This window comes from Thalassophryne amazonica, chromosome 10, assembly GCF_902500255.1.
Source record: "Thalassophryne amazonica chromosome 10, fThaAma1.1, whole genome shotgun sequence".
Classification (NCBI taxonomy): Eukaryota; Metazoa; Chordata; class Actinopteri; order Batrachoidiformes; family Batrachoididae; genus Thalassophryne; species Thalassophryne amazonica.
Window position 1 is genome coordinate 35,537,558 of NC_047112.1, and position 12,615 is coordinate 35,550,172.

At 41.9% G+C, this 12,615-nt stretch overlaps 1 protein-coding gene across 2 annotated transcripts in view; it reads left to right on the forward strand.

Annotated features, from left to right (window-relative positions):
• tle2b (TLE family member 2, transcriptional corepressor b) overlaps nucleotides 1-12,615 on the forward strand; it is a 270,457-nt gene that overhangs the window by 108,197 nt on the left and 149,645 nt on the right. For both annotated transcript variants that reach the window (XM_034179780.1, XM_034179781.1), the window contains exon 4: nucleotides 10,091-10,135. In XM_034179780.1, the coding sequence (XP_034035671.1) occupies nucleotides 10,091-10,135 (45 nt within the window). The remainder of the gene's footprint in view (nucleotides 1-10,090; nucleotides 10,136-12,615) is intronic.

The following is a 12,615-nucleotide window of genomic DNA, read 5'->3' on the forward strand; positions in this document are numbered from 1 at the left end:
AGAAATGCCTGTGGTTAAAGAAATGCATCCAGATTAAGCCTATAATGTGTCTGGAGTTAGGAAAATGCTAATGTTGTTATGTTCAAGTGTCAAATGAAATAGTAAGGAAATGCAAATGTTGTTATGTCCAAGTGTTATATGAAATGGTAAGGAAAATGCTAATGTTATGATGTTATTGTGTCAAATGAAAATTAAATGAAAATGGTTATATGCTGATTCTTTAATAAAAGATTTTCATAAAAAATTTGTCTCAGTTCTGTAAATTATTGAATAGCCTAAACTGCCCGCTGTTTCTCATCATTTAGGGCGACCACCTGTCACATGGGGTAACCAACAATTGGCAATTCTGGAATAAATTAAAAATGTAATGTCTATCAGTCTTGGTTCAAATATTAATCATTGGTATAGAATGCATAAGTGGATACTATCTGTACACATTTTAAATCAGTTTTATGAATTCTAGAGTAAAAAATATAACGGCTTTATGTCCGGGAGAATTTATTTTAAAATGGTTTACAAAAATTGAAAGGACACGAGTCTATCTTTCTTAAACAGTTAATTTAATTACTGATACATATTAAAATATGCAGTAGTGTTCAGAATAATAGTAGTGCTATGTGACTAAAAAGATTAATCCAGGTTTTGAGTATATTTCTTATTGTTACATGGGAAACAAGGTACCAATAGATTCAATAGATTCTCACAAATCCAACAAGACCAAGCATTCATGATATGCACACTCTTAAGGCTATGAAATTGGGCTATTAGTAAAAAAAAAGTAGAAAAGGGGGTGTTCACAATAATAGTAGCATCTGCTGTTGACGCTACAAACTCAAAACTATTATGTTCAAACTGCTTTTTAGCAATCCTGTGAATCACTAAACTAGTATTTAGTTGTATAACCACAGTTTTTCATGATTTCTTCACATCTGCAAGGCATTAATTTTGTTGGTTTAGAACCAAGATTTTGCTCATTTACTAGTGTGCTTGGGGTCATTGTCTTGTTGAAACACCCATTTCAAGGGCATGTCCTCTTCAGCATAAGGCAACATGACCTCTTCAAGTATTTTGACATATCCAAACTGATCCATGATACCTGGTATGCGACATATAGGCCCAACACCATAGTAGGAGAAACATGCCCATATCATGATGCTTGCACCACCATGCTTCACTGTCTTCACTGTGAACTGTGGCTTGAATTCAGAGTTTGGGGGTCGTCTCACAAACTGTCTGCGGCCCTTGGACCCAAAAAGAACAATTTTACTCTCATCAGTCCACAAAATATTCCTCCATTTCTCTTTAGGCCAGTTGATGTGTTCTTTGGCAAATTGTAACCTCTTCTGCACATGTCTTTTATGTAACAGAGGGACCTTGTGGGGGATTCTTGCAAATAAATTAGCTTCACACAGGCATCTTCTAACTGTCACAGCACTTACAGGTAACTCCAGACTGTCTTTGATCATCCTGGAGCTGATCAGTGGGTGAGCCTTTGCCATTCTGGTTATTCTTCTATCCAGTTTGATGGTTGTTTTCCATTTTCTTCCACGCGTCTGGTTTTTTGTCCATTTTAAAGCATTGGAGATCATTGTAGATGAACAGCTTATAATTTTTTTTTGCACCTACGTATAAGTTTTCCCCTCTCCAATCAACTTTTTAATCAAACTACGCTGTTCTTCTGAACAATGTCTTGAACGTCCCATTTTCCTCAGGCTTTCAAAGAGAAAAGCATGTTCAACAGGTGCTGGCTTCACCCTTAAGCCCCGTTTACACATAGACAGTTTTGTCGGCAGGTAGTACGTAGACCGAAGTTTGCAGTAGTTCTGGCTGTTTTCCTGGTGGAAAGGGGCAGAGCATTTCGCCGGCGTTTTGACCGCCGTACTATCCGCAAATAGGCGGATAAAACGCCGCTAAATCTGCCGAATAAAGCGGTGTTTTGACGCCGTAGCATCCGGCACACGTCAGGCAACGGGGGTTAATACCCAGTTCTATCCTTTACAATCGCAGGTTAAGACGCGGGTGAGAACGGCGGTGTTCTGCTGCCGCCGATACTGCCCTGTATACCGCTGGTTAATACCCAGGTGTTTACCCAGGCAAACAGGGTAAATCCTGCGTTACTCCAGGATCATTTGAATGTTAGGCACCGCCCCCAGAGTATCCTGTATAATAAGCTGGTTCTGCACACATTGTCATCATTCTGCAAAAATATCTGGAGGCCCGTTCTTTTCTCTGAAAAAAAATCTGGAGCCTCGTTCTTTTCTCAATAAAAAATATCTGGAGCCTCATGCTTTTCTCAGCAAAAATATCTGGAGCCTCATTCTTTTCTCTGCAAAAATATCTAAAAAACCTTTTCTCTTCAAAAAAAACCGGAGCCTCGTTCTTCCTCCATCTTCTTCTGGCTGAGAGGCCTGCATGCAGCGCGCTACTGTTTTTATACTGACCGCCGCCTATCGGCCATTTTGAACACCGTTTTAACTGGGAGGTGGTGTTTAGAACGGCGTAATGTCTGCTAGCGCCGCCGTTTTGTCTGCCTCTGTCGCTGGTTAAAATGCCGTTGAGGACGCCGATGTGGGCTCTATCGCCGTTTTACACGCCGTTGGTTAGGGATACAACGCCAGCCGCCAATTACGGTGGTGTAAACTGTGGCACTACAGGAAGCGGCAGGATGAAACGGCGATTAAAAAGTATCATTGTCTCCATCGTCACGCGAATTCTCCGGGAGTGCTCCCGGAATTATTCGACATGTTGAATAATTTTTTCGACGACTCCCGGTGAAGCCGGAACTAAGCCACGCCCCCTTGCGCCGGCATTAACAACGGCGTTTGATCTTTAAGAAGGCCAAAAACTCTTCCGGGACGCTTCCGGGAGCTCTTACTGTCTCTGTGTAAACGGGGCTTTAAATAGGGGACACCTGATTCACACCTGTTTGTTCCACAAAATTGACAAACTCACTGAATGAATGCCACACTACTACAACCCCTGGCAAAAATTATGGAATCACCGGCCTCAGAGGATGTTCATTCAGTTGTTTAATTTTGTAGAAAAAAAGCAGATCACAGACATGACACAAAACTAAAGTCATTTCAAATGGCAACTTTCTGGCTTTAAGAAACACTATAAGAAATCAAGAAAAAAAGATTGTGGCAGTCAGTAACGGTTACTTTTTTAGACCAAGCAGAGGAAAAAAATATGGAATCACTCAATTCTGAGGAAAAAATTATGGAATCACCCTGTAAATTTTCATCCCCCAAATTAACACCTGCATCATATCAGATCTGCTCATTGACATTGACCCTATGCCATGACATTGACCCTATGTGTCTTTTTGCAAGGAATGTTTTTGCAGTTTTTGCTCTATGGCAAGATGCATTATCATCTTGAAAAATGATTTCATCATCCCCAAACATCCTTTCAATTGTCCAAAATATCAACATAAACTTGTGCATTTATTGATGATGTAATGACAGCCATCTCCCCAGTGCCTTTACCTGACATGCATCATCAATGACTGTGGAAATTTACATGTTCTCTTCAGGCAGTCATCTTTATAAATCTCATTGGAAAGGCACCAAACAAAAGTTCCAGCATCATCACCTTGCCCAATGTAGATTCGAGATTCATCACTGAATATGACTTTCATCCAGTCATCCACAGTCCACAATTGCTTTTCCTTAGCCCATTGTAACCTTGTTTTTTTCTGTTTAGGTGTTAATGATGCATTTCGTTTAGCTTTTCTGTATGTAAATCCCATTTCCTTTAGGTGGTTTCTTACAGTTCGGTCACAGACGTTGACTCCAGTTTCCTCCCGTTCGTTCCTCATTTGTTTTGTTGTACATTTTTCGATTTTTGAGACATATTGCTTTAAGTTTTCTGTCTTGACGCTTTGTCTGCCTTGGTCTACCAGTATGTTTGCCTTTAACAACCTTCCCATGTTGTTTGTATTTGGTCCAGAGTTTAGACACAGCTGACTGTGAACAACCAACATCTTTTGCAACATTGCGTGATGATTTACTCTCTTTTAAGAGTTTGATAATCCTCTCCTTTGTTTCAATTGACATCTCTCATGTTGGAGCCATGATTCATGTCAGTACACTTGGTGCAACAGCTCTTCAAGGTGTGTTCACTCCTTTTTAGATGCAGACTAACGAGCAGATCTGATATGATGCAGGTGTTAGTTTTGGGGATGAAAATTTACAGGGTGATTCCATAATTTTTCCTCAGAATTGAGTGATTCCATATTTTTTTCCTCTGCTGGGTCTAAAAAAGTAACCGTTACTGACTGCCACAATCTTTTTTCTTGATTCTTATAGTGTTTCTTAAAGCCAGAAAGTTGCCATTTGAAATGACTTTAGTTTTGTGTCATGTCTGTGATCTGCTTTTTTTCTACAAAATTAAACAACTGAATGAACATCCTCCGAGGCCGGTGATTCCATAATTTTTGCCAGGGGTTGTATTATTGTGAACACCCCCTTTTCTACTTTTTACTTTTCCTTCACTTTTGCATTGACCATTTCGACATCTCTATCAAAACATTGGCAGCTTATCACTTACAGGCCAAATTTATTATGAATGGCCTTTGGGCGTACCCGTGATTCATTGTGCAGGGTGAGATTTAGTGACTTTGCATATTCACTAAACATATTTAATATTTGGTTTTACTGTAAATAATTGAACATACAGTTGAATTTCAATTTCATTAAGGGGGGATTCAAACTCACTGGCATATTTGAACATTTTTTTAAAAAGTAACACAATAGGTACTTTCCCTAGTAACTAATTACTTTTATAATGCTGTAACCCAGTTACTAACTCAGTTACTTTTTGGGAAAAGTAACTATGATTAATTACTTTTTTAAAATAATGTGCCCAACTCTAGAGAGCTTGAGAGAGAACACATTAATTAATTATTTTATTGGAATGTAAGTGTACAATGGTGAACACTGTCCTGAATTAACCTGTCACTTTTTGTGGGGATCGGTCAAGGAACAGTACACAATTTTATTATATTTATAGGCATTTAAAGGCTTGGAAATATTTTATTGGACAATGTCTCTAGTCTTGGCTTAGTGGGCACTGTCCGTGTATGTACAGCACTAGGGTGAAATAGGTGGAGGGTGGTGAAACTAAAACCTGCATTATTTTATATAACAATAGGTGTACTAATCTGTGAATTATAGAAATCCATGAGGTTTCCCACATTCCCAAAGATAATACGTATTTGTCATGTTCAGATGTTTTTAAAGTGAATACACAAAGTACAATAATAAAAAGTTCAGATAGAATGTTCAGGATGTAGAAAATATAGATCCTCAATGTGTTTTTTGTGTACCACTGTGATGTCTTTTATTTATTTATTTATTTTTTTTTCATTTTAATGAGCTTCAGAGATACTTATTTAAACAAAATTGTCTTGACTGTATTGTTAGTACAAACCTTAGTTAAGCTGCAGTCTGACTTTACAGAAAAGACTGAACAGGTTTTCTCAATAATGCATCAAGGTCCTCTTATTCAATCCTGCTTGTTTCTACTCCAGCCTTCACAGCAGCGTTCCTGCCATACCTTTTCCACATTCCCTACCCTGAACTCATGCTACACATGCACTCGGCCACTCATATTTGAGAGTTCTAACTCAAGCTTGCTGATAAATGGGGCCATTTTCCAAGGTTGTATTCAAATACTGGCGGGAAGTTTTCAGCTGTTTGGAAACATCGAAAAGACAGATTCAACAGGAGGAGGGTGTTGGAGTGTAGAAAGTGAAAGGGAATCAAGTGAAAATGATGCAGGGAGAGGTGGGTGAGATGAATCCAGAATTAATAAGAAAGGAGAGATGAAAACAGAGTTATTAAACAGGTGTCATAATGGAGGTGAAGAGGAAGTCTGATGAAAGCGATGGAGAAAAAGAGCACAGAGACGCTGCATGTCCTTTATGTTAAGAGGCCTGGAGAAGAGGCTGATGTGGAAATGCAAAGAGCTTACTTGAGAATGTTTGCGTGTGTGTGCGTGTGTGCACGTCTTTCCTGGAGGGATGTAGAAAGACTGAAGAGCAAACTTGAGCTCAACAGATGAAGAGAGAGAAGAGAGAAATACATGTAGCGCTCGAATAGCAGACGAGGGAACAAAGCGAGGGAGTGAAGGAGAAAATGTCAATAGACAAAGTAGGAAATTGACAGAGAACATAAAGGAGAAAGAGGACTGACAGATGTGACAAAGACAGGGAAAGGAAAGAAGAAAAGAATTACTGCAAAAAAGATACAGAAAAAACAAGGTGAGACAGAAGAGGAGAATTCAATGGGGAGAAAAGTGAAACGATAACTGACAAGAAAGACAGAAAAGGTGTTGATGAGAGTGAGAAGGAAGCAGGTGACAAAGAGGATAACAATGGACGCAAAGGACAAAACAGACAGAAATACCAAGTGGGTAAAATTAGAAAGGAAATGGAGAGAGAAAGAACATACGACAGCTCGAAAAAAGATGGAAAGGAATGATGAGATGGAGGAAAGGTGGACTGATGAGCGCCTGAAAGATAGAGATGAGAGGGAGGGACTGAATGAGGCAGGAAGAGATGGAGAGAAAAGAGAATGATGAAGGGAAAGAGAGAGAGTCATGCCTTACTCTCATCCATCAGAGCGTTGCTCATCCGGTGGCAGAGGCTGCCTTTGTCACCGTGACGGATCCTCGCTGTCTGTATGCTGCTCGCCACCAACGCCATCACAGCACATTACCGATGTGTATACACACACACACACACACACACACACACACACACACACACACCACACACACACACACACACACACACACACACACACACACACACACACACACACACACACAGGAGACTGAGAGAACCTATTTAGCAAGTACACATCGAGAGGTGAGCGCACGAGGCATTCAGCAAACACACAAAGACAGACTTTTCTTATAGAGGCACAAAGATCCGCAAAAACCTATCAAGTAACAGCAGGATGCCTGACAAGAACTTACACAAACATTTTGTATGATTTTGTTTTAATACAGTAGTTTATGACACAATAATGTGGATATGATTGTTGTCCACACTTGTTAAACTGCCTTATTATCGTTGAGGGTCAGAATGTGGCCCAGCCACCAGTCTGCAGCAGAGCCACGCACATTTCATTTCATTTATTAATTCATTTCGAGCAGTGTAACAGAATACATGAACCTAGTATATATTAAACAATCAGATACATTTCATTTTTGCTCGAAAGGAGTGGGAAGAAGAAAACTTATTAAATCCCACCCCTATCTTACATTAATACTTAACTTAAACTATATTTCACTTCCAATTTCCATATCAGTTGAGAAAAACAAAAAAAAAACACACACAAAAAAACAAAATAAATAACACACCAAAATAAGAAAAAAGTCATTCATATCGAAATATTGATAACTAAATGAAGAGTAGATTAGTAAATACAATAAATGTTCATATAAGAAATGACAAGCTACATACCAACAATGGTAAGAACAATGTTACCAACAACGGTAATACAATAGAAAGAACTCACATACCAATGATGGTAAGGAAACTTCAGGTATCAAACACAACACTGATACAGACAAGTGCACAACAAGTACAGACAAACACATTCATGTTCTCACTCGTACCCACGGCCACCAAACCTGCAGGTCTTTGAAAAGTTGGAGGAAGCAGGAGCACCAAGAGTGAACTCAAGAGGGAACTCAAGCAAACACAGGGAGAACGTACCAACTCTACACAGAAAGGACCAGGTCGGAAGAGAACCTGGGACCACTAAGTGCTAACCACTAACTGTGCTGCCCGTGATTATTGTCATTATCAGATAAGAGCTTTTCTTTTTAATTTTTTTCTATAACATGTGACAGAAGGGTTAAAATGGCCATCACACTTTTCCTGAGCTTACACTCACACCATATTCTGTATAGTTTGTCCAAGTAACATTCCAAAATACAAAAAAAAAAAAAAAAGCTTTTTGTGATGTAGTCTTCTTTTGATTGCTCCCAGCTCTGGATCACCATAGACAATCCAGTATGGATCCATGTCTTTGTATGGATCCATGTCTTTATTTGGCACGTTTTAATCCCCTTCTGACACAACTTCAGATCTACAAAGAGACCGGTTCTACTTTTGATTGTGGGAATAAATGGTGCAGACACTGGGAGGACCCCATGTAGAAAAGCCCTAGAACCCAGGAACTTCCTTCTGTGGGGCAAGACCTCAAACTGCTGAGCAAACATGCAATACTATAAAGTACATTAAAAAAACTGGAGAAATGTCTGAAGTGGACACCTTGGTTTGTGCACTGAATGAACAGGGGCGTGGCAACTGTTGACAACACTGGTCCTGGACATCAGAGCTGCAGAACACACACAGTGTTTTGATGGACACGCGCGTATGTATGCTTGCTCTCCTCACATCGAAATACATAAAAACATATGGCTTCTGTGACGGGCTGGAGAGTGTGCACATTGACAGGCTATTCCAGCTGGACCAGACTGCCAGTTCATGTGGACATGCAGCAGGCGATTTGAATGTCATGTCTGTCTGACAGGACAGTAAGCGGCATGCCACAGGACCATATGACAGGCCAACAGTATGACAAATATGCCACTTTCAGTCACATATTAGCAGAAATATGCTGTACCAAACATTGTTTGGTCAGTTATCACAGTAGTTTTGTTCGTTTTGTAGAAAATACATTTACCTGCTTGTTGATTTTAACCATTTCACGCTCCTGTTGTGAGACAGTGATTGTAGCACATTGGTAAAGTTTCTGTCTGGTAAACAGAGAGTGTGTGTTCAAATCCTGTGAGTGGCATTTTTTTTAACCAGAGTTATTTAACCGCAGGGTTCTGTGTTGCATCCGTTTTTATGTATTATTTAACTCAGTGATATTCACTTATACACCTGGTTTTTATTTTATTTTCCTCCACATCAGCAGCACGATGTGGTGCACCTCATCCCGCAGTGCGAGCAGCTGCAGCAGCTCGCACTGTGTTCCTGCTCGAAATACATCATCGCATGCATGAACCGTTGCACCAGGATCGTGCACGCCTGCCCGTTGGCGCGATGTTTCATGGTGCACTAATTTGAACTGTTTCGCCGTAATTCGACCATATTCGCACTATGTGTGAAGGGGCCCTATGGCAGGGTAACCAGCTACATAATGTTAATGGACGGAGTAAGCTTAACTTGAATTGACTCACTGACGAGTAGTGCCAGGGGATGACAGCAAGGCTAAGTTAAGCGATTAACTGTATCGGTCATATTAAAACGTTTCTTTACATTTAGTGAGGTAAATGTACAATTTTACCTCTGTAGGGATCCTTGGTACCAGGCACATAACATTTTCGTCTGCTGTTTTGTTTACTGAGTGTACAGTTTTTAGGTTGCCCTGTACAATAACATTATGTGGTCGGGGCCACTCAGGACCTCAGACTCCTTGTCATTTTTAATGGGTCTCTTGCTCGAGCTAGTGCCCTCACACTCAGAGTTTGACTCCTGTCTTTCAGTGTATAGAGTATTTTCTTCCTTTCTTTTTTTGGAACCCCTGGGTATGCACTCTGAGTGTTTTTCTGGGTGACTGTTCATTTCAGTGCCAAGTAAGACTCGTTGAGTAAAAATGCACAGATATGCAACACAAACACACCCACACACCCCCAGCATATAACATTCGAGCATGCACAGACATGAGCTCCATACACAGACACATGCACTTACGTATGAGCATGCACATAGACACAAAGGTAGCAGCACATCACATGGGAAAGCACACACAAAGTCATGATCATTTGGTGGCCAACACATGCACACACTCACACACACACTGAGATCCTGATCGCACATAACTCACGCGGCAACATAACTACCTCATTATCTCCACACAAACACACACACACACACACACGTTCGTTATACACACACTTTCTCAACTTTTTCAGCTTTTTTCCCCCTTTCTTCCACTAAAACTGTGACAAACGGCAGCATCTGCAGTGATGCTGTGCAACAGATGTTTAATGGGAGACTCTGAATGTTAATGTGTGCTGTGGCTAAAATCTTAACGAAGCTGTTATTTGTGTTTCTCTGCAGTACTATGAAATGTCCTACGGTCTCAACATCGAGATGCACAAACAGGTAAAAAAATTCTGCAATCTGTATGTGTTGGGCGCTCTGTCTTTTTTCATTGTGTGATTGTTGCTGCGTAGGATGATGTGATGTGCGCGCATTTAGATTTATGTTTGGAAGTGTTATGTATTGAGTGGGCAGGAAGATGTGAGTGGATGTTTTGTGAACATAAATGTGGGCCCACATTTTACTTTGTGACTGTGTGCTGTATTTTGGGGGTGCTTTAAACAAGTTGTTTCTTGAGAAAAAGTGTGACGCAGCAGCCCGTATGATAAATACTGCCTTTGCAAAACTTTTGTCACACTCTGTAACTTTGCTATCATTTGTGAGATTGTATTTAAGCTGTTTTATTTGATTGCATTTTATATTCGGGTGTTTAAAATATATTGCTCCTTTCATTCACTGTCTGTACCAGCATGTCCACTTGTGGGTCACAGGGGGCTCCAACGTATCCCAGCACACACTGGGTATGAGATGGGATATACAGTGGGTATAGTAGAGTGCTAAACAAACAGACGGATTACATGCAGTGACAGACTACAATTTACTCTCACATTCAAACTTACGGGGAATTTATACTCACCAATTCACCTGCTTGCATGTATGTGAATTGTTAAATGAAGTTCAGAGCACCAAGAGAGAATGCACACAAGCACAATTACCCACAGGAAACTTATCTACCTTTCAGGCCTGTTTTATACCAGATGCGTTGCGGGTTCCTCTCTCAGCCTCCCCGGTAAGGTCTATTCCAGAGTACTGGAGAGGAGAATTCGACCCATAATCGAACCTCGGATTCAGGAGGAGCAGTGTGGTTTTCGTCCTGGTCGAGGCACACTGGATTAGCTCTACACCCTCCATCGGGTGTTTGAGGGTTCATGGGAGTTCGCCCAACCAGTCCACATGTGCCTTGTGGATCTGGAGAAGGCGTTTGACCGTGTCCCTCGGGGCACCCTATGGGGGGGTGCTCAGGGAGTACGGGTCCTTTGCTAAGGGCTATCCGGCCCCTGTACGATCGCAGCAGGAGTTTGGTTCGCATTGCCTGTAGTAAGTCAAACCTGTTTTCAGTGCACGTTAGCCTCTGCCAGGGCTGCCCTTTGTCACCGGTTCTGTTCATTACCTTTATGGACAGAATTTCTAGGTGCAGCCAGGGTGTAGAGGGGGTCTGGTTTGGGAACCACAGAATCTCATCTCTGCTGTTTGTGGACGATGTGGTTTTGTTGGCTTCGTCAAATTAGGACCTTCAGTGTGTACTGGGGCAGTTTGCAGCCGAGTGTGAAGCGTCCGGGATGAAAATCAGCACCTCCAAATCCGAGGCTATGGTTCTCGACTGGAAAAAGGTGCCTTGCCCTCTTCAGGTCGGTGGAGTGGCTTTGCCTCTAGTGGAGGAGTTTAAGTATCTCGGGGTCTTGTTCACGAGCGGGGGACAGATGGAGCGTGAGATCGACAGGCGGATCGGCGCAGCGTCTGCAGTGATGCGGTCGCTGTATTGGACCGTCGTGGTGGAGAGAGCTGAGCAGGGGGGCAAAGCTCTCAATTTACCGATCAATCTACGTTCCGACCTTCACCTATGGTCATAAGATTTGGCTCATGACCAAAGAACGAGATCGCGAGTACAAGCGGCCGAGATGAGTTTCCTCCGCAGGGTGGCTGGTCGCTCCCTTAGAGATAGCGTGAGGAGCTCGGTCACTCGGGAGGAGCTCGGAGTCGAGCCACTGCTCCTCCACGTCTAAATGGAGCCAGCTGAGGTGGCCGGGCATCTTTCCGGATGCCCCTGGACGCCTCGCTGGAGAGGTGTTCGGGCATGTCCCTTAGGAGGAGGCCCCGGGGGAAGACCCAGGACAGGCCAGAGGGACTACGTCTCTCTGCTGGCTTGGGAAGGCCTTGGGGTTCCCCGTAGGAGCTGGGGGAGGTGTGTGTGGATCGGGAGTCTGGGTGGCTTGCTTGAGCTGCGCCTCCGCGACCTGACTCTGGATAAAGCGGAAGAAGCTGGATGGATGGATGGATGGCTTGCGGATGCATGTAGGAAGGCATTGATTTTCATTTTGGTGGCTGTAATACAGGTTACAGCTTGCACACTGCCTGCATGGCCATGTGATACACATGGAAACTTCAGGAAGGTATATCTTATAATTATTATTCCAAGTTCTAAGGTGGGACCTATGCTAGTATACTAAGGTATATCTAATATCTAAAAAGGAAGAGTAAAATAGAAGAGTAGAAAAGAGTAGAATAGAGCCACTTAGGTGCCTGGTCTTGAGAACCAGGGATGTGGTGAATTGTGGATTTTCCATGTGAATTGTGGATTAACTGCAAGTTACATAAGTCTGATTTGTGTTATGGGGACTTGTTTTAAAGTGATAAATGTGTTAATTTTGATGCTGTTGTGGTGAAATCACAGTCGAATGATGGGGGTTATAGCAGCTATGCTTGTACGTTGTGCCATCGTGAATGCAGCCTGTTAAAAACAGCTTCGTGCTCTGCTTCATGTA